At 32.6% G+C, this 21,211-nt stretch overlaps 1 protein-coding gene across 1 annotated transcript; it reads right to left on the bottom strand.

The window, feature by feature from the left end:
• Positions 1-1,194: 1,194 nt before the first annotated feature.
• Positions 1,195-20,818, bottom strand: LOC132736753 (uncharacterized). The gene is made up of 3 exons (XM_060723959.1): positions 20,724-20,818; positions 1,699-2,158; positions 1,195-1,317 (listed from the first exon to the last, which is right to left on the bottom strand). The coding sequence occupies exons 1-3, from the start codon at positions 20,816-20,818 to the stop codon at positions 1,195-1,197; spliced, it is 678 nt and encodes a 225-aa protein (XP_060579942.1).
• Between the last annotated feature and the right edge of the window lie 393 nt (positions 20,819-21,211).

Here is a 21,211-nt window from a genome sequence, read left to right as displayed (position 1 = left end):
GTGAAGGTATCCAACATTTGGTGAGCTACTTGTATGTCAGTTCTGATTAGTACTCCAGAGTTTATCAAGACATCTAATGCTTGTAATTTGGAGTCATTTGGTATTGAAACCATCTGATACATGATAAACTCTTTTTGCCATTTCGGTTTCCTCTTTTCTCTTCTTGGTGTTCTTGAGGATGGAGTTGGACTTCTTGCGATACTATGACGAGGACTTGGCCGAGGTCTTACACTTTCTGTGGTTGCTTCTTCTACGTTATATGTTTTTTTTTTCTGCAATTACATCATGTTGATCTGTATTATCTTGTATATCCTCTGTATTTGCTACTTTTTTGTCAGGATCATCAGATGTTGTAGATAAATTTTCTTCTTTTGGAAGTTCACCCTCTACAACTCCTACTTCATTTTCTTCGTCTATATATGTAGATATGTCCTCAGACTCTTTTATGTCCTCTGATCTTTCTTCTGCATCATCTAATGTTTCTTCTGACTGTTTGTTCTCTTTCTCAAAACTATTTTTGTACTTTAACTGATTTTTTGTGCATTTAAATCTGAGACCATAAAAAGCACACATTCAACGTGTCTTAATATTATTTGTTCACTGTTATTTTAGCTCTGGTACTCTAATGCAGGTGGTGTGGCCGTTTTAATTAAAGAAATATTAGATACGTTTTCATCTCGTATCTCTTCCTCAACTTCCTCATCTTATCTTAAGTGACGTCACATTCTATCTCTACTTTATTTTCTTGATCCTTTGATGCATCTTCTTTTGTATTCTCATCTATATGTTTCTCAGTTTCTGTTCTTTCTCTTCATTCTTGTCCTTGGACTAGGAACATGTGATTTTTGTGTAATATTTTAATCATTCCGGACTGTTCTGCTTTAATTCAAAATACAAGAATATCTTCTCTTGGTTGTTCTATCACGTCATAAAGTTCTTCTTCACTTTTGTCTGAATATTTTCCATCAAACGTCAGGATTTTTTCTAGTACTTTATCTCCAACTTTATCGAAGTTGGTCTTTTGTTTAAGTCTGGCTTTGTTGCTATGCTCTTGTACAATTTCTCTAGTCTTTTCCATTCTGTCTTTAAGTTCTTAAATGTTATCAGAATATTGTTAATCAGTTGTTGTTATTTCAACTTCTTGTCAATGACTGATCTTCTCCATCTTTCTGTTATCATGTCTTTGACTTCTCCTTATTTCCGCATCTTTATCTGTGCCATAGGTGTTCCAAAGTCTTCTGTTACTTCAAGTATGTTGATATAAGCTGTTGGTAGTGTCTCTATATATGGAATGAAGTTCATATTGTTGCATATAGTCTTCACAATGTTGTTTCGATCTTTATCATATCTGTTTCGTCTTGTACAATGTTATGTTTAGGATATCTTGATATTTCATCTGTGTCTGCATTTTTTACTCCGGCTATGTATTGTTTGTCAAAATCATATGCTCCTAGAGCTGCGGCCCATCCTTGTCCGGTTGCGTTGAGTTTGACGGATGTCAAAACACGGGTAAGAGTATTATAATCTGTCAGTACTGTGAAATGCTTCAGTGCTAGGTACTTTCAAAATTTATCTGTCACTGCCCATTTTTAAGCTAATAACTCCAGTTTAAATGCTGAGTAGTTTCTTTCCGCTTTGGTTCAAGATCGACTTGCATATGCTATGACCCTCTATTTGGTATAAAATTGCTTCTAATACCTTTGTCGACGCGTCTGTATGAAGCTCAAATGGAAGGCTGAAATCTGGGAATGCTTGTATTGGTGGAGCTACAAGAGTTTCCTTAAGTTGGTTGAATATGTGTTCTTCTTTCTCTGTCCTTTGCCAATCTTTGAATACTTTCTTGGAAGTCTTTGAAGATGTTGAAGGTAATATTTCTGTAAGAGGTCTAATAAGTTTTGAAAAATATCTAATAAATCTTCTAGAGTACCCACAAAAAGCTAAAAAGGAACGGAGTTCATCTGCTTTCTTTGGTGTTGGCCAATTCTTCACTTTGTCTATCTTTTCTGGGTCAGTCTGTATCCCTTGTTCACTAACTACATGTCCAAGAAATTTGACCTTTTCCTGTATAAAGAAACATTTCTCTGGAGACAATTTCAAGTTGTTTTCTTTGAATCGAGTAAGTACTTTGTTTAAGATTTCCAAATGGTCTTTAAATGTTCTGCTGAACATAATTAAGTCAACTAAGTATATCACACAAATTTTCATGTAAAAATCATATAAACATTCTTCCATCAGTCTTTGGTAGAGTTAGATAATCAAAAGGGCATTTTATTATATTCCCAAAATCCTAAAGGTCCTAAGGTAAAAGTTGTTCTCTCTTTATGTTTCTCTTCTATCTCCTCTTGATGGTAACCTGCTTTCTGAACAATTGTTGAAATATATTTACCGCCTTTCAGAATATCAAACACTTCCTATATTCTTGGAAAGGCATAAGAATCCTTCAGACTTTTATTATTTAGCATTCGATAGTCCTAGAACATTCTCAATTTACCATTCTTTTTCCTAACCAGAACTACATTTGATGGCCAAAGTGACTTTGATTTCCTTATTATCCCTGCTGCTGGTAGTTTTCAATGTGACTTCTCATTTCTTCTATCATCATAGATGGGATTCATTTATGACGCTGCTTAAATGGTATATCATCTATACGATCAATCCGGTGTTTTATCTTCTCGAAATTTCTAATATATACATGTAGAGAAGATGTCCTTATTTTGATGGAGTAGAGCTTTAACTTTGCACATTGATTGTCAGTAAGTGGTCTATTGGTATCTATCTAAATGGTTTGTAATAAATCATCATGTTTGTCTTTGTGTTGAATGTTGTTGAAAACGTCCTCGTCAATAGTCACTGGTTGCAATTCACACAAAATACTTTTACACTAGATGGAAACTGAATTGGAACGAAACTAGTTTCAAAATGCTTGGTTTAACATAACATTCCATGTGGATCTTGAAAAGAAGATAGATCTTAACTTCAAAGAAAAATATCCAATATAGAGAAACTGATTAAACAATGGAATAGAAAAGCTTTGACTCCAATCGGTAAAATAACAGTAATAAAAACAAAACGTATCTCACAACTAAACCATCTTTTTAAAATGTTGCTGAATCCTTCGGATAAATATATAAAACAAATTAATGATACATTATATGCTAAGAATGGTAAATATAAATGCTTTTATGAATGCGTTAAAACTTATATGGGTAAGAAGAATTATTTTAAGTGATGGTTGTTGGATAAGTATTTAAACACAGGGTATTGATGTTCATAAATTAGTCACGTGTGGAAAGCATTATGTCGAGAAAATGTCAAAATCTATTAAAATGAAACACACTTTAAATGCATTTTTATTGTTTATTGAGCATCAGAAATTTGATCAAGTACTAATCTGCTTCTTTATCTGTTTATAGAAATATAGGTCAATATGTAACCTTTACTTCAATACACAATAATACCAAATATAATTTAATTTCTAGATAAAGTATTAACTTTACCTTGAATGAATTTCTATTTTTAAAATACACTCAATCAAACTATTTATCCTAAATAAAACCTTTTTATTTTGGATAAACTATACACTGAATACACAAAATAATGTCAACAAACCTTCTAATACATGTCTTGTAATGTTTATAAACACACAAGTGACCTGGGATTCAATAGACTACACACTAGGTAATGTATAATTCCTGTCCAATCAAAACACAGCCATGTACAATATACCTCTGTCACATGGTATGACGCATCACAAATGCAAAGCAGTGAACCAATGAAATGAGAGAATCCTTGGAAAATACCAACAGGTCATTTGCATATGACCTCAATGTATCAATACACCAAGAAAATAGTCCCAAGCTAAATAGGTCAACACACAGGATCAGCTGATTTCACACAAATGTAAACAATGGGCCAGAATGAGACATGTACACTTACAAATCTTAAAATTTCAAAATAATTCCTTGAATTAAGATTTAGTACTTGTAAAAAATTGAATATACTTGAAAAATAAATTTATCAATGGTTAATCTTAACTCAGAATTTTGTTCAAGTAGTTAATAAACAATTACACAGATCAAATAGTATGAAACCTGAATAAAAATATTTTGATGATTATGATCAAATTTAGAAGTAGAACCGATTCATATCAATTAGACTGATCGAAGAAGGATATTGTTAAAGATGCAGATGTGTTAGTGATAAGTTATATTATCATGAAAAGGTGGAATTATCTCTGACTTACAATAGTCACTCTTGATTCACAGTAATTTACTTCTAAATAATAGAATTGTACATGTATAGGATTCAAAAATTGAAGTTATCAGATTTTAGCTATGCTACAATTTAGAAATTCAACAAATTACCAAGTTTAAGCAAAATTTACTAAAATATCTATGACTATTAAATTAAATTACAGATCTATGATTAATTAATAACTACAATTAATGAAACATTTTTTTTTACTTACAACCAGTTGAATTACTGTCAAGCCACTAGAATACTTGGATATCTTCACATATGAAAATGTAAATGTCAATGTCACTTATTTTAAATTATTAAAATATAATTAAACTGTCCTAAATTGTTTCCTCTGTAAGAACCGTCGTCTGGTCTCAAACTGAAAGGTTAAAGTAGAATTTATCATATGTTTCTCTCCAATGGAGGAAGGTAGAAATAATCGACTTGTCCCCAAACGAAAAAGGTATGCTCTCCTAAGGTAAAAGACGAAATACGTAATGATAAATTGTCTACTTTAATCATTTAAAATAGTGTCCGACATCTGCTTCTATTTATAAATTTGGCAATAAACTGTGTTTCTATGTCAAATGCAGGTTGTTGTTTAAATAAGTGAAAATTTATGCTTGTATGTTCAGATATTGAACGTTTATATATAAACATATACAAAAATAAATTCAGTATTATCTTGATTAAAGGATCAGTTGAACAAAGATCAATATTAATGTCTTAAGATGTGTCAATCACTATGTAACACAGTAACAGTTCTGGTAGTTGAGTGAAATTCAAATACTGTTGACAACACTTCAATACATGTAAAGATAAAAATGTCACAAGTTATCTGCACTTAATACAATCCAATTCACTAATTTACTGAGAATCCTTCATTCACCAAGCTGGTAAAATCCAATTCTCCTGTCAGCACTTCATCTAAACACACTGCGCCTCGAGTCCCCCGTTGGTGCCATTGTAACTCCTTTGAAATTTATCAGTATTAAAAGGGTGACTTCTACAGTCAATGATTTGGTAGGTACTGAATCTTTTATTTTTGTTTGCAAAGCAGGTTTCTTAGACAAGACTTGAAGTTCAATACAATCACTCATCTATTTCAGCACTAACTACAACCAGTTAACCTGTTAACCAGTAACCACACTCCAAAAATATACATAATTAACACATTCTTAGTAAATATTACATTTAACATTCGTAACTTGCATCAATCAATAAATCATAATCATTACAGTGGCTTTTAATTAACATTAAGCATTTCATCATACAATATCATAAACACTTATACATTTGCAACAATATATCACACTTGCCAATTTATGGAACTAAGTGTTTACATCAACACAACTAATAACAATGCACTCTTCTCTCACTCCAGTGTGCCCTCATTATCCTGCAAATTATAGTGAATAAAGTGCATAAAGTTTAAATATAATGTGAGATAATTTATTTAATAATTAGTTGAGAAAAGAAAGATATGATACTGCAATATTAAACCAATCATTCGAGTCCAAAATAAGACACAGAAACCATTTATTAAATTCACTATCATAATTCAATTAAAAACAATATTAAGATAAACAATACATAATGCTTTTGAAATCAAAAGCAATTAAAAGTTTACATACCTTATTAATAATAATTATATTCCATAAATCACAAAAACAAAACCAAAAAAAATCCCCAAAACATGAGGAAATTGTCTCTTCATGAAAAACGTAAGCTCAACTGAACACAATAGTCACATGATCAAAACTTGCGGGAACTCATATCCAAAACACTGGTCTCAGGGAAACAACTCTCTAAATGACAAATAATAAAGAATAACAGATCATTTCCCTGTTACATAAACTTTGATATTTATTTCGTTAAATCCCTTCTCTGGACACTTTTCCAGTACTGAAAGTTCTACAGAGTTGCTTACATTATGTGTATGCTACAGAATCTAGAAGCACTATTTATTTTCGCGGAATGAAATTGTAGCTATGTTTTTTTTCTTTAAAATTCAGCAAAGCTGTGTTGCACAAATTGCGCCCATGTTCTAGTGATATAATCTAGCTATTCGTGCTTTAATTTTACTTTCACTCGCCGTTGTTTAAACGACGTTAATGTGACATGACACTCATAATCAGTTGAAATTATAGGCAATTTTGTTACAATATATAGTAGCAAGTGTATTAAAAATACATCTTCTATTCTACAGTATTTTTTCGGGGGGGGGGGGGTAGGCTATAACATGTACTTGTTTTAAGTTTGACATAAAAATTGTGTTATCATATGCATTTTTGTCAGTATTATTAAGCGAATCAGATATGAAATATTACAAATAGGAATAAAAGGATAATTGACAATATTAAATCAGCAAACTACTTATAAAATATTTAGCATTACATACAAATGTAATGAAATCTACACGCAGTGTTAAATGTTTTGTGGGAGGAAGTATTGTTAACAAAACTTAAATATCTTAGCAATATAAAGGTAAAGTTAAAGAACCATCCTGTTTAATTTATTTTAGAACTTTCCTTTACACTTTATTGTAGTACTATCCTTAATCTTTTAATTTGAGAATAATAAGAACTATTCTTTTCATTTTACTTTACAATAACCAACTATAATCACAGCTTTCAGTTGGTAATTCTAAAATGATCAATTAAAGTTCTTCTCATATTCAGTTATTCTCTGTAAACTTAACAGGAAGTCAAACTGATTTAAGACGGTCTATTTCTTTACATCTTTAAAACACTTTATACATTTCTTGTATTATACTGTATAAGCTGCGTTATTGTATTCGTCATGGGTACATCATTTCTTGCATTATACTACGTAATCGGCTTCATTGGAATTATCATTTGTACATCATTTCCTGTATTATACTACGTAATCGGCTTCATTGGATTGATCATTTGTACATCATTTTCTGTATTATACTACGTAATCGGCTTCATTGGATTGATCATTTGTACATCATTTTATGTATTATACTACGTAATCGGCTTCATTGGATTTATCATTTGTACATAATTACCTGTATTATATTATGTAATCGGCTTCATTGGATTGATCATTTGTACATCATTTTCTGTATTATACTACGTAATCGGTTTCATTGGATTTGTCATTTGTACATCATTTTTTTGTGTTATACCATGTTTACTAAGCTGCTTTATTAGCTCACCTGTCACAAAGTGACAGGGTGAGCTTTTGTGATCGCTTTTCGTCCGGCGTCCGTCCGTCGTCCGTCCGTCCGTCCGTAAACTTTTACTTTAAATGACATCTCCTCATAAACCACCAAGCCAATTTCATCCAAACTTCACAGGAATGTTCCTTTGGTGGTCACCTTTAAAAATTGTTCAAAGAATTTAATTCCATGCAGAACTCTGGTTGCCATGGCAACCGAAAGAAAAAACTTTAAATATCTTCTTTAAAAAAAGCCAAAGAGCTACATTGTAGAGCTTTGATATTTGGCATGAAACATCTTCTAGTGAGTGTCTACAAAGTTTGTTCAAATAAAAGCCCTGGGGTCAAAATTGGCCCCGCCCCAGGGGGTCATTGATTTTCCCAATATGCATGTAGTAAAAACTTAAAAAATCTTCTTTTAAAGAACCAAAAGAGCTAGAGCTAAGATATTTAGCATGAAACATCTTCTAATGAGTGTCTACCAAGTTTGTTCAAATAAAAGCCCTGGTGATTAAAATTAGCCCCGCCCCTGGGGGTCATTGATTTTCCCTATATGCATATAGTAAAAACTTAAACAATCTTCTTTTAAAGAATCAAAAGAGCTAGAGCTAAGATATTTAGCATGAAACATCTTCTAATGAATATCTACAAAGTTTGTTCAAATAAAAACCCTGGGGTCAAAATTGGCCCCGCCCCATGGGGTAATTGATTTTACCTATATGCATATACTAAAAACTTAAAAATATTCTGTTAAAGAACTCAAGGAGCTAGAGCTAAGATATTTAGCATGAAACATGTTCTAATGGGTGTCTACCATGTTTGTTCACATAAAAGCCCTAGGGTCAAAATTTGCCCCGCCCCAGGGGTCATTGATTTTTCTTATATATGTGTAAAGCAAAAACTTAAAAAACTTCTTTGAAAAAACCTAAATAGCTTGAGTTAAGATATAAAGCATGAAACATCTTCTAGTGAGTGTCTACAAAGTTTGTTCAGATAAAAGCCCTGGGGTCAAAACTTGCCCCGTCCCAGGGGTGTCATTGTTTTTTACTATATGTGTATAGTAAAAACTTAAAAAAATTTCTTTTAAAAAACCCAATGAGCTACAGCTTAGATGTTTAGCATGAAACATCTTCTTATGGGTGTCTACCAAGTTTGTCCAAATAAAAGCCATTGGGTTAAAATTGGCCCAGCCGGGGCTTGGGGAAGGGGCAGATCATTGTCTTTCATTATATGTGGGTAGTAAAAACTTAACATCATGAAACATCTTCTTATGGGTGTCTTCCAAGTTTGTTTAAATAAAAGCCCTGGGGGTTAAACTGGCCCCGCTCCGGGGGCCTACATACAGGTGAGCGACCTCTGGGCCATCATGGCCCTCTTGTTTTATTTATTATGAGTACATCATTTCTTGTTTTATACCAGGTAAGCTGCTCTATTGCATTTATTATGAGAACCTCATTTATTGTATTATACTGTATATGCTTTGTTCTATTTATCAAGAGTAATCATTCCTTGTAATATACTAAGTAAGCTACTTTATTGTACTTATCATGAGTACTTCATTTTTTGAATTATACTGTATAAGCTGTTTTATTGTATTTATCACAGGTACATCATTTCTTGTATTTGTGAGCTGCTTTATTATTTATATCACGGGTATATTATTCTTTGTATCTTTCTATGCAAGCTACATTATTGTATTTATCATGAGTACATCATTTCTTGTACTATACTATGTAAGCTGCTTTATTGTATGAATCATCATGCAGATGCGACAGGATTTTTTTTTCATTACAATAAGTACAAATAAGTACTAATTATATTTTAAATTGCTTATTTGTATTAACAAAAAAAGGTACAACCATTCTTATAAGAAATATAAGAGGTTGTTGTTATTAATAAAGAAATCTAACACCATATAATGCACTGCTGATATACCATCCTTATTTATACATATCTTTTACTCATTAATCATTTACAAGTTAAACACATTTCGCGTTGCTTTAAGGAGAGATAAAACTACACAAACAAATTTCCTACTCTTTGAAAAATCGATAATAATATTTATTTGTTTTATTTCTATATCAACACTGTCACTAAATGTAATCTCAATACGGACGTTATCAACACTTTATTTAGAAAACTACTACAATGACCGGGTGATGGTTTATTTTATATATTTGTGTACCATATTTGAAATTAAAAAATATATCAGATGCGAATATACGGTTGGAAGATCATGAAAAGAAACAGCTTTAGAACAGCTTGTTTTCATGTCATCTCTAATTTATAAAATATGATAAACAAGATCAACAAGGAAAGGCGGCGTTCAATGAACGCAACCCCCACACGACCAAGCAACAAGAAGTTCAAAATGGAGGATACATGGTTTGATGTTATATTGGACAATCAAAGTCAAAGTTTGTCAAATAATAAACAAGTCTTTGTATATATATCTTTGTATATATATTTTGATTGTTTGCAGTTAGATATGACTTTATGTCAATTACGGTATTAATCTAATTACAGTGTGTGATTAGAGACTTATCTTTTAAATAAATGTGTTTTTGGTCAAAAATAAAATGAATGATTGGGTGTGTTTACGGGAAATTCAACCGAGTGAATACACAAATCCTTGATGAATACATAACGGAATTACGGACACTGACTAAAAACTGCAGATTTACAAATATTGATGCAAAAATAATTAATTTATCGTTTGGCCACTGCGCGTTGTTGTCAATAATCAAAATGAGGTAGTATCAAAAAGGTACGTCGTTATGAGGATTTACAGTCCAATTAAAAGAAAAAGGTTATTGTATTATATAACAGTTAAGAGTGTGCCGAATATGAATATTAAATAAAACACTTTAGACAAAAAATCTTGAATGAAAATAGCATGCCAGCAACGAGAGATTCGGATTCATGTGTACACAATTTCGATAACAGGACAGATACTTATGTACAGATGTTTCCTGGGAATGACGTCATATTCATCACGGTTTTTACAAAAGATGCGACGATGACAGAACCGTGACGTCCCATTTTAAGAATGACATTCAAAGAAAACGGGGCATTGTTCAACATACAACATTCGACATATTGAAAAAGTAAATTAAGCAATGACAAAATCATGACATACTTTGATCCCAGGAAAAAAATTGAATTTAAGTAAGGATCACCTTTGGGAACTGAAAGAATTCTAAATATTGACTATGTGTCGCGTATCTTTTACGCAAGTGGAAACAATAAACAGTCTGACCGAACAAAAGGCCTTGGCATTTTTATGGCTATGATGACATTAGCTTTATTTTACAGATAGCAGCGTTATTCACATGAAGAATGTTTGTCGTTTACTAGGGTATATGGAAAGAAACAACCACTACAAAAAAACGAACGTTGGGCAATCCGCCTAGATCTATTTAAGATGAAAATAGAATATAGATCAGGGACTGATAACTCCTACAACTTCATGTCGCTTCCTCGATTAAACATACAGAGAAGAGGAATTTAGCGGAGAAATATGAGTCATATGTCACAAACAATCAATAGCAAATGCATAGATGAGAAAAAATGAAACCATTACGACAGGACAATGGAAAAGGCAGTTGAATATATAAAAAATGGAAAATTGTATAAAAACACCGAAAAACATGAAAATAGACAAAGAATAGTTCTCATCCTTAGCTTGTGACAAGGACAATCTTACTGTGTACAATGATTTTTATTGATGTGATTTCAAAATAACTCCATATAAAACAACAACATTATGACATTGCAGTTACGAAGGAATTGCGAAAACAAAAAAGTTACATTGAACAAAGGTATACGAGGGTTGTCACAAAGTCCGTGACAAATTTTATAGACGGTTGATTTTTAACACCAAATATATAATAATTCATTATACAACATATAAGGTTATTATTTTACAATACAACAAAACATTTACAAAATATATACTCAAGTTTTCTTTTCAATATAAACGACATTTGTTTGACTTACCGGCGCACATCAAATAGTTTGCATTTTGTTATGGATAAACTTAAAAAACTACGTATATTTCAAATATATGATATTGTGTCTGCACAAAATCATGTTGACTTTCTTTGCTGCCATGTTGACTTTATCGTAGAAAATTTCATTTATTTAATTTAAGAAAAATTAAGAAAAAAACGAGATACGGGAAAATGAAAATATTTAATAGATAGAAGGAAAATTAAAATGGAGACGGTCAAAGACCATGCCGCGCAACGAACAGTTATCAAGTGTTTCGTGAGAGATTTTTCTACTCTTATCCCAAACATAATCGATTAGCAACATATCCCGATCATTTGTTTACAAAAGACATGAACCATAGTTATACACTACATAATGCTAAATAAGGTGAAGACGAATAGAAGACCGACTATGTCGCCAATTTCTCTAAGCTAAAACAAGGGCAAAGAGAACGGAAGTTTGCTAGCAAAACATTAACGTTTTATGGGTAAATCGGCACCGTTTTGCGTTAATTGCTACAGATAGTCTTGTATTTTGGCTTTACGTATATTTAACGTCATCTTTTACGTCTGATGTGTGCCGCGTTTCAAAAAGTTGCTATGGTATATATGATACATTTTTTTCTTTGTTGATATTTTTCCATGTAAACATGTGAAGATGTTTTCATTTTATGGCTTTATAACATATTAGAATATCAAATTCGTACCTTTTAACAATATAGGCACGCAATATTAGAACAATCCAATCATGAATTCTGAAATTGAAACTGCGATTCAAAAGTGTTTAGCATGTCAGTCAATATTAAATGAACCAAGACCGGGTTAATCTTTGATAATAGGCGAATAGATTAAGATATCTTGTCCAGATCTACTGAAGGAAATGGGTTGAAACGTCATAAACTTGTTTTTTTGTGATGTTTTTAAATGATGGGCACAAATCCCAATAATTCTACGTTACATTTTTAAAGAGTTATGACCCTTTTCTTACCGTCAAGAGCTGAGAAAAGTCAAGCGCACTGTCTCACTGACAGCTCTTGCTAGATCTTCTGATCAAAAATAGATTAGGATAGTAGTCCTTTGTTAAAGTAACTTTATTTTCCGTAAAAAACTTGTCTTCTATGTCATTGACAATATTGCTGTCAAAGGCCTGATATGTAGCCTATTTTGAATTAAGACAGATGGACACTCATTAAGCCAAAAATACATAAGTACTTACATAATTATATACACTTTCATTTAAGCGATAACAGTCAGGGAAGAGTTACTTTCCTTACCGGATGTGATGTAAATTGGGGATCACATATAATGTTAGCTTATTGAAAAGTGAAATGCATAAATACTAATCGTTCAATTATAATTATAACATGTTCAAATTTACTCATGCATACATAAATTCAATATCAAGACAATCAAAAAGATTGATATTATTTCACGCTTGGGCGTAAAATAGCGAAATTTCAAAGTGAATATATTTCTTAGATTTTCTCAAATGCCAGGATAAAAACAAAAATTTTATATTTTATAAACACCCGTACACACTGAAATTGCCTAATATAAATTTAAATGGCCATTTTCTAGTTTCTGTGTTATTGTCTGTCACTTAGAAAATAATGGTGTATTGTGACAAACATGAAAAATAAGATCGCCAATGTATATATTTTTTTACAAAAAACCAGTGAAGTATATCATTTTATAAATATTCCGGAAAGAACGAAAACCATGTAGCAATGACTTTTATAACTTTTGATTCGCACCATAATAAAACAATTTTGATATTACAAATCTATTCTTATGATTTAAAAAATAAAGACATTTTCCCAGTAACTTATTTCATAAATAAATAGATGTGTATATTTCCGTAACATATAAATTAACATGGTGCATATGTTGTGTATACAAGCGGCACTTGGCTGTGATATCATAAATCACCAGGGTACATTTCTTAGAATTATAACAAAAAACATATATTTATGGCCGGAATTCGATCTTCCTAGGTATATTATGGTCATGCTTTACTTATTTGATACTCCAGAGTCTGCCTAACATCACCGTCAAAAATACGTAAAATTGTAATTCAGTTAAAAACGAATTTCTGTGTACGTGTTTCACAACTGTTTTTCAGTGATTTTTTTTTTATAAATATTTGATAAGCAGAGTTTGAATTAAATAAGTATTAAGTTGAAAATATCACTTTACCAGCTTAAAAATATTGGTTTGATGTACGATATTTTGAGAAACTACAGAATATTTACATTTTTGAAACTCGAAATATCTTTTGGGTATTGTCAAGGATTATCTACATCTCTGGTATTAGCAAGTTAGTACGATTTAACTGCCTGGTAAAATTTTCATTATTAAGAATCATACAAATATGGTAATCATGATCAGTTACCCAGTCATATGGTCTAGTATTAAAACAAATCGTTTACCTTATTATAGTTAACATTTTTATTCCACTTGACCATCCTTTTTTATGTTATATCTTATTCAATTACACACAATTTTGGCAATTTCAATCTGCCAATCTTACAAGAAAAAGGATCAAGATCTCTATATCCCTCTATTTACGTACTTAATCGTATCGGCAATGTTCACCGTATCCCCCAATGACGTCATCCAAAGCAACAACTTGAACACGTCTTAATGAAAAGGGTGTATACAAATACTATTATGTAAGTAATCGCAGACTAGTTTTGTCTCCGCAAGTACTTATTATATTCAACATAAATCTCAAATATGCATTTATGATAATAATTTTAGATAACTAAGGTTGGGAACTTTTTAACATCATTTTTACATCTATAAATTTTAATGACTTATCAGTATGTCTATTATTCGACTTTCAAGCTTTTACAATTATCACCGCTTTTATTTCTCTTATTTTTACTCATTAAAGCATAGCCACTGTATTTACTGTGAATTGTGATAACTTATTGTAATAATGTGTGTCTGACATGTCAAAGTTTGATCTTAAAGAAATAAATAAGTAACAAATTGTCTTCATTTTTCAGACACTTAAAGATAAATTTTGGAGTGTAATATCAAGAATCTTGTCGTCTGTCTGTCCATTCTTTGGTTAACAATTAATATCTTTGGAACTAATTGAAGGAAATATATATTATTTTGTTAAAAAATAATCATAATTGGACGATATGCTAAGCAAACGTTCGGCCTTTCTCAGAAAAATGGACAAAATCAGACTAAGACGTTTAAAATCCTTATACATGTTTAAGAAATAAATAGAGACTAATTAATAAATAAACAAAAAATCAAACAGATAAAAGGGAGTGATTGATTTCACTGTTATTAATAAAAGGTGCATAACAACCTAAATTTATCGGGCATAAACCTTTGCTCATAAAATGTGTACAGTTTTATGGAAATAAGCATAAATTTGGAGGCATGCTGCATAAAGGAATTTACATTACACACAACGACTTACATTTCTTACTTCAATAGTGTTATAGACAGCTGTGCACGAATTACATTTCTAACTTCAACAGTTTTATAGACAGCTGTTCACGACTTACATTTCTTACTTCAACAGTGTTATAGACAGCTGTGTTGACTAAAATTTCTCACTACAACAGTTAAAATAGACAGCTGTGCATGACTCACATTTCTTTCTTCAATAGTGTTATAGACAGCTGTGCACGACTTACATTTTTACTTCAACAGTGTTATAGACAGCTGTGCACGACTTACATATTTAACTTCAACAGATTTAAAGACAGTTTAGCACGACTCACATTTTTTACTTCAACAGTGTTATAGACAGCTGTGCACGACTTACATTTCTTACTTTATCAGTGAAAAAGACAACTGTGCATGGCTTACTTTTCTTACTTCAACAGTTTTATAGACATCTGTGCAAGACTTACATTTCTTACCTCAACATTTTTATAGACAGCTGTGCACAATTTACATTCCTTACTTCAACAGTGTTATAGGCAGCTGTGTACGACTTACATTTCTTACTTCAACATTTTAATAGACAGCTGTGCAGGTTTTACATTTCTCACTTCAACAGTTTTATAGACAGCTGTGCACGACTTACATTTCTTACTTCAAAAGTTTTATAGACAACTATGCAAAATTTAAATTTCTTTATTCAACAGTTTTAAAAACAGCTTTGCAAGACTTACATTTATGACTTCAACATTTTTATAGAAAGCTGTGCACGATTTACAATTCTTACTTCAACAGTTTTATAGACAGCTGTGCACGACTTACATTTCTTAGTTCAACAGATTATTAGACAGCTATGCACGATTTACATTTCTTAATTTATCAGTGTTATAGACGGCTGTGCAGACTTACATTTCTTACTTTAACAGTTTTATAGACAGCGGTGCACGACTTACATTTCTAACTTCAACAGTGTTATAGACAGCTGGGCACGAATTACATTTCTTACTTCAACAGTTTTATAGACAGCTGTGCATGAATAACATTTCTTACTTCAACAGTGTTATAGACAGCTGGGCACGAATTACATTTTCTTACTTCAACAGTTTTTTAGACAACTTTGCATGAATTACATTTCTGACATTAACAGTGTTATAGACAGCTGTGCATGACTTACATTTCTAACTTTAACAGTGTTATAGACAGCTGTGCATGACTTATATTTCTTACCTCAACAGTGTTTTTGACAGCTGGGCACGACTTAAATTTCTTACTTCAACAGTTTTATAGACAGCTGGTCAATACTTACATTTCTTACTTCAACAGTTGTATAGACAAGACTGCACGACTAACATTTTTTACTTCAACAAAGTTATTGACAGCTGTGCACAACTTTAATTTCTCACTTCAACAGTGTGATAGACAGCTGTGCACGACTTACATTTCTCACTTCAACTGTGTTATAGACAGCTGTGCATGATTTACATTTCTTACTTCATGAGTGTTATAGACCGGTGTGCACGACTTACATTTCTTTCTTCAACAGTTTTATAGACAGCAGTGCAGGACTTACATTTTTTCCATCAAGAGTGTTACAGACAGCTGTGCATACGTTACATTTCTTACTTCAAAAGTGTTATAGACAGCTGTGTGGACTATTATTTCTTACTATAACAGTATAATAGACAGCTGTGCACGACTTATATTTCTTACTTCAACTGTGTTAAAGACAGCTGAGCACGACTTTCATTTCTTACTTCAACAGTGTTACAGACAGCTGTGCACGACTTACAATTCTTACTTTATCAGTGTAATAGACAACTGTGCACGGCTTACTTTTCTTACTTCAACAGTTTTGTAGACAGCTGTGCATGACTTACATTTCTTACTTCAACAGTTTTATAGACATTTGTGCACGACTTACATTGCTTACTTCAATAGTGTTTTAGGCAGCTGTGCATGACTAACACTTCTTACTTAAAGAGTGTTATAGACAGCTTTGAGGACTTACATTTCTTACTATAACAGTTTAATAGACATCTGTGCACGACTTATTTTTCTTACATCAACAGTGTTATAGACAGCTGTGCACGACTTACATTTCTTACTTCAACAGTGTTATAGACAGCTGTGCACGACTTACATTTCTTACTTCAAAAGTGTTATAGGCAGCTGTGCACGACGAACCTTTATTACTTCAACAGTTGTATAGACAGCTGCACACGACTCACATTTCTTTCTTCAACAGTTTTATAGACAGCTGTGCATGAATTACATTTCTTACTTCACCAGTGTTATAGACAAGTGTGTGGACATTTCTTACTATAACAGTTTAATAGACAGCTGTGCATGTCTTATATTTCTTACTTCAACAGTGTTATAGACAGCTGTGCACGACTTACATTTCTTACTTCAACAGTTTTATAGACAGCTGTGCACGACTTACATTTTAACTTCAACATTGTTACAGACAGCTGAGATTTTTTTTTTTTGCGTTTGATATTTTCTTCCGTCAAAGTGATTTTTGAGATCCGAAATGTTGAAAAGTTACAAGGGAAACGATCTGGCAAAACAGAACGTTGTGAAACCTGACAACACCGAGACCAGTTGCTGGTCGCCGGATTTTTTAGGACCGTTGAATTTCCGTCGTCTGTCGTCCGTTTTCCGTCCACACTTGTTCGTTAACACTCTAGCGGTCACTTTGTTGCCTCAATCATCATCACACTTTGTCAGGATGCTTATATAGTTGAAAGCTCGGATGAGTTCGAACATGGGTCACCTCGGATGAAAAACTAGATCACAGGAGTTAAAAAATAGAAAAAACTTGTTAACACTCTAGCGGTAATATTTTTGCCTCAATCATCAAACTTTCACAGGATGCTTGTCTAGGTGGTAGCTCAGATGAGCTCGAACATGGGTCATCAGGGATGAAAAACGAGGTCACCAGAGCTAAAAATTGGAAAACATTGTTAACACTCTAGCGGTCATATTTTTGCCTGAATCATCATCAAACTTGTTAAGGATGCTTATCTAGGTGATAGCTTGGATGAGTTCGAACATGGGTCATTCCGGATAAAAACAAATAGGTAACCGGAGCCAAAAATAGAAAAACATTGTTAACACTCAAGCGGTCAAATTCATGTCTAAAACATCATCAACTTTGGTCAGGATGCTTATCTAGTTGATAGCTCGGATGAGTTCGAACATGGGTTATCTCGGATGAAAAGCTAGGTCACCGAAGCTAATAAAAAGAATAACCTTGTTAACACTTTAGCGGTCTCATGTTTGCCTCAATCATCATCAAACTTTGTCAGGATGATTTTCTATGTGATAGCTCGAATAAGTTGGAACATGGGTTATCTCGGATGAAAAACTAGGTCACCGGAGCTAAAAATAGAAATACCGGTAACACTCTAGCGGTAGCATGTTTGCTGACTCACCATCAAACTTGGTCAGGATGCTTGTCTTGGTGATAGCTCGGATGAGTTTAAACATGGGTTATCCAGGATGAAAAACTAGGTCACCGGAGCTAAAAATAGAAAAACCTTGTAAACACATTTTTGACTCAATCATCATCAAACTTTGTCAGGATGCTGGTCTAGGTGATAGCTCAAATTAGTTCGAACATATGTTATTTCGATTAAAAACGAGGTCACAGGAGCTAAAAATAGAGAAAAAAATGTTTACACTCTAGTGGCTACTGTTTGAACCAAATACAGTAAAGACTGTCTTAGTGACCCCCTGTATATAGCGACGTTCTGTCTTTAGTGACCATAGTTAGGTGCGCCGAACAGTATTTACTTTATAAATGGTCTGTATGTAGCGACTCCCTGTCTAGTCCGTACAACGATCATGATTTAGTCACCCATTACGGCATTTGAGCTGTGAAAAGCGACTTTTGGCTTGAACTAGGTGGCGACTTGGGCTTCGGATCAGCGACTTTGCCTAAAACAAACTTCAAAGAGATTTTGAAGTCGCCCGATTCTTATTATTTTCTCTCATACTTATTTACGCCACTAGGTCTGTTAACAATTTGTTTACCTCTCAAATATAACCAATTACCGTTAATCCGCTAGTTAAGAACGCTTGTCAAATTCAACAAAGCGAGGCAAGAGTGCACTATGTATATCTTTCTCATTATGTATTTATGCGATTGACGAATCAGAACGCGTGTTGTATCTACGGCAGTTTGCATTGACCAATCGGCAACACGCTAATACACTGTGGCTGTTTGTTGACAATTACACAAAGTGGCGACAGATTCAATCAATTTTCGCCGATAGAATGATTAAATACAACTGCTTATACATAATTGCTGCGGTGTTTTGGCGAGTAAAGATAAACAATGCCTTACGTCTTAAAGGTGTGGTTATCTTGTTAAAATATTTTTCGGAGCACTTATCTGTAGAAATTATGTGAAGATTTGTATCTAATGTTTTATTAATACATTGAACTCCGTAAAGTAAACAGGCTGTTTATACAAAATTAAATGTCTCGACAGTAACATTTCATTAGTAAAATTGTAATTAAACGTTTTTTTACAAACAGATTAATCAATATAAATTACATAAATACTAATGTAATGGTGTAGTTTATAATCTATAATCTTAACCAATTATACATGCAATTTTAATACTGTCTTGTTTTTTATAAATGAGTTTTGGTATGTTTAATATCAATAAAGAATATAATTCACCTAAGTATGGAACTATCCTGCTTTTCAACAAAATATTGGTATGATATGTTCATATATCCGAATTATGTAGAGACTGTCCACAGTGACTCCCTGTCTATAATGACCTTTTTTCTTTTCTCCCATCGAAGGTTACTATAAACAGTTTTTTACTGTATCCTTTAAATTGGTCTAAAAGTTTGTTTTGATTATATCTAGGTCAAGTTCTATAATGGGTCATCTCGGAAGAAAAACTAGGTCACACTGCCCGAATATGGAAAAACCTTGTTAACATTCTATTGGTTACATTTTTGACTCAATTGTCATCAAACTTGATCAGGATGCTTGTCTAGGTCATTGCATGGATAACTTCGAACATGGGTCATCTCGGATAATAAAACTAGATCACCTGAGCTAAAAATAGAACAATCTTATTAACACTTTAGTGGCTTTTGCTTTGATCCAAATATCCTGTAAATTGGTCTGCAAGTTTGTTTTGATGATTTCTAGGTCAAGTTCGAACATTGGTCATCTCAGTTGAAAAACTAGGCCACACCGCCCAAATATGGAAAAACCTTATTAACATTCAAATGGTCACAATTTTGATTCAATTATCATCAAACTTGGTCATAATGCTTTTCAAGGTATTTGCTTAGATGAGTTTGAACATGGGTCTTCTCGCATGAAAAATAAGGTCACCGGAGCTAAAAATAAAAAAAAATATTTTTAACACTCTAGTGGCTACTGTTTTTATCCTGGAATAAAGTATCCTGGAAATTGGTCTGACAGTTTGTTTTGATGATTTCTAGGTTCTAAGTTCGAATATGGGTCCCCTGGGTAAAAGCTAGGTCATACTGCTCAAATATGGATAATCCTTGTTAACACTCTAGTGGTCACATTTTTGACTCACCTGTCATGAAACTTGGTCAGAATGCTTGTCTAAGTAATTGTTCCGATGAGTTTGATGGGTCAGATGAGAGATCAAGGACCATTATGACACTCTTGTTTGAATATTTCTTTTATTTATGAAGGACTTTGCCTTTGTAAAACTTGGCATTTTCAGATTTACCCTTTGGTATGACAAATTGAATGACATGACCTTGACTGGTAAAGAAAATTACACACATGACCTTTCTGACGATCATGGTACGTTCTGCTATGCAAGGTCTTTGAGATCGATTGTTGTATTTAGGTAATGGTTTTAACAACTGTTCGGATATTCTTACCTAGTTGTAAATCTTACATCAGTAGCTATCAGATCTTTAACTTTTGTAACCATTTTTTGAAAAGTTGCATGAGGTGCATCTTTTACTGCATCCATATCACTTTTAAATTTCTTACACCAGTGTGTGACAGATGAAAAAAGTTCGTTGTTCCTATAAGCACGACATATTTCATATAAAATATATAAATATGTCTATCGCCTGTATACCAAGAATAAAGCTGTTATAGATATAGGACAGTATTTGGTCGGTGAAAGGAGACCATTTCCAACCATTTTTGCTTTAGTGTACACGAGTAGATAGTGTTTTTGTCACAGCTAGACTGAACTGAGTTACACATGTATAAGTCTCAAGTGAGAGCTTGCACAGCCATCTATGCGATACATGTACATATAGTTTGTGCAAGACATGGTTAAAAGCGAATTATTGGCCTAGTTGCATTCATATTTGAACACACTTCGTATATTTATATGTATATAAATGCTGACAAA

This window comes from Ruditapes philippinarum, unplaced genomic scaffold, assembly GCF_026571515.1.
Source record: "Ruditapes philippinarum isolate M1 unplaced genomic scaffold, ASM2657151v2 ctg6059_1_1_1_1, whole genome shotgun sequence".
In the NCBI taxonomy this organism is placed as follows: Eukaryota; Metazoa; Mollusca; class Bivalvia; order Venerida; family Veneridae; genus Ruditapes; species Ruditapes philippinarum.
Note: the sequence above shows the minus strand (reverse complement) of the source record. Positions and strands in the feature narration are given on the sequence as shown.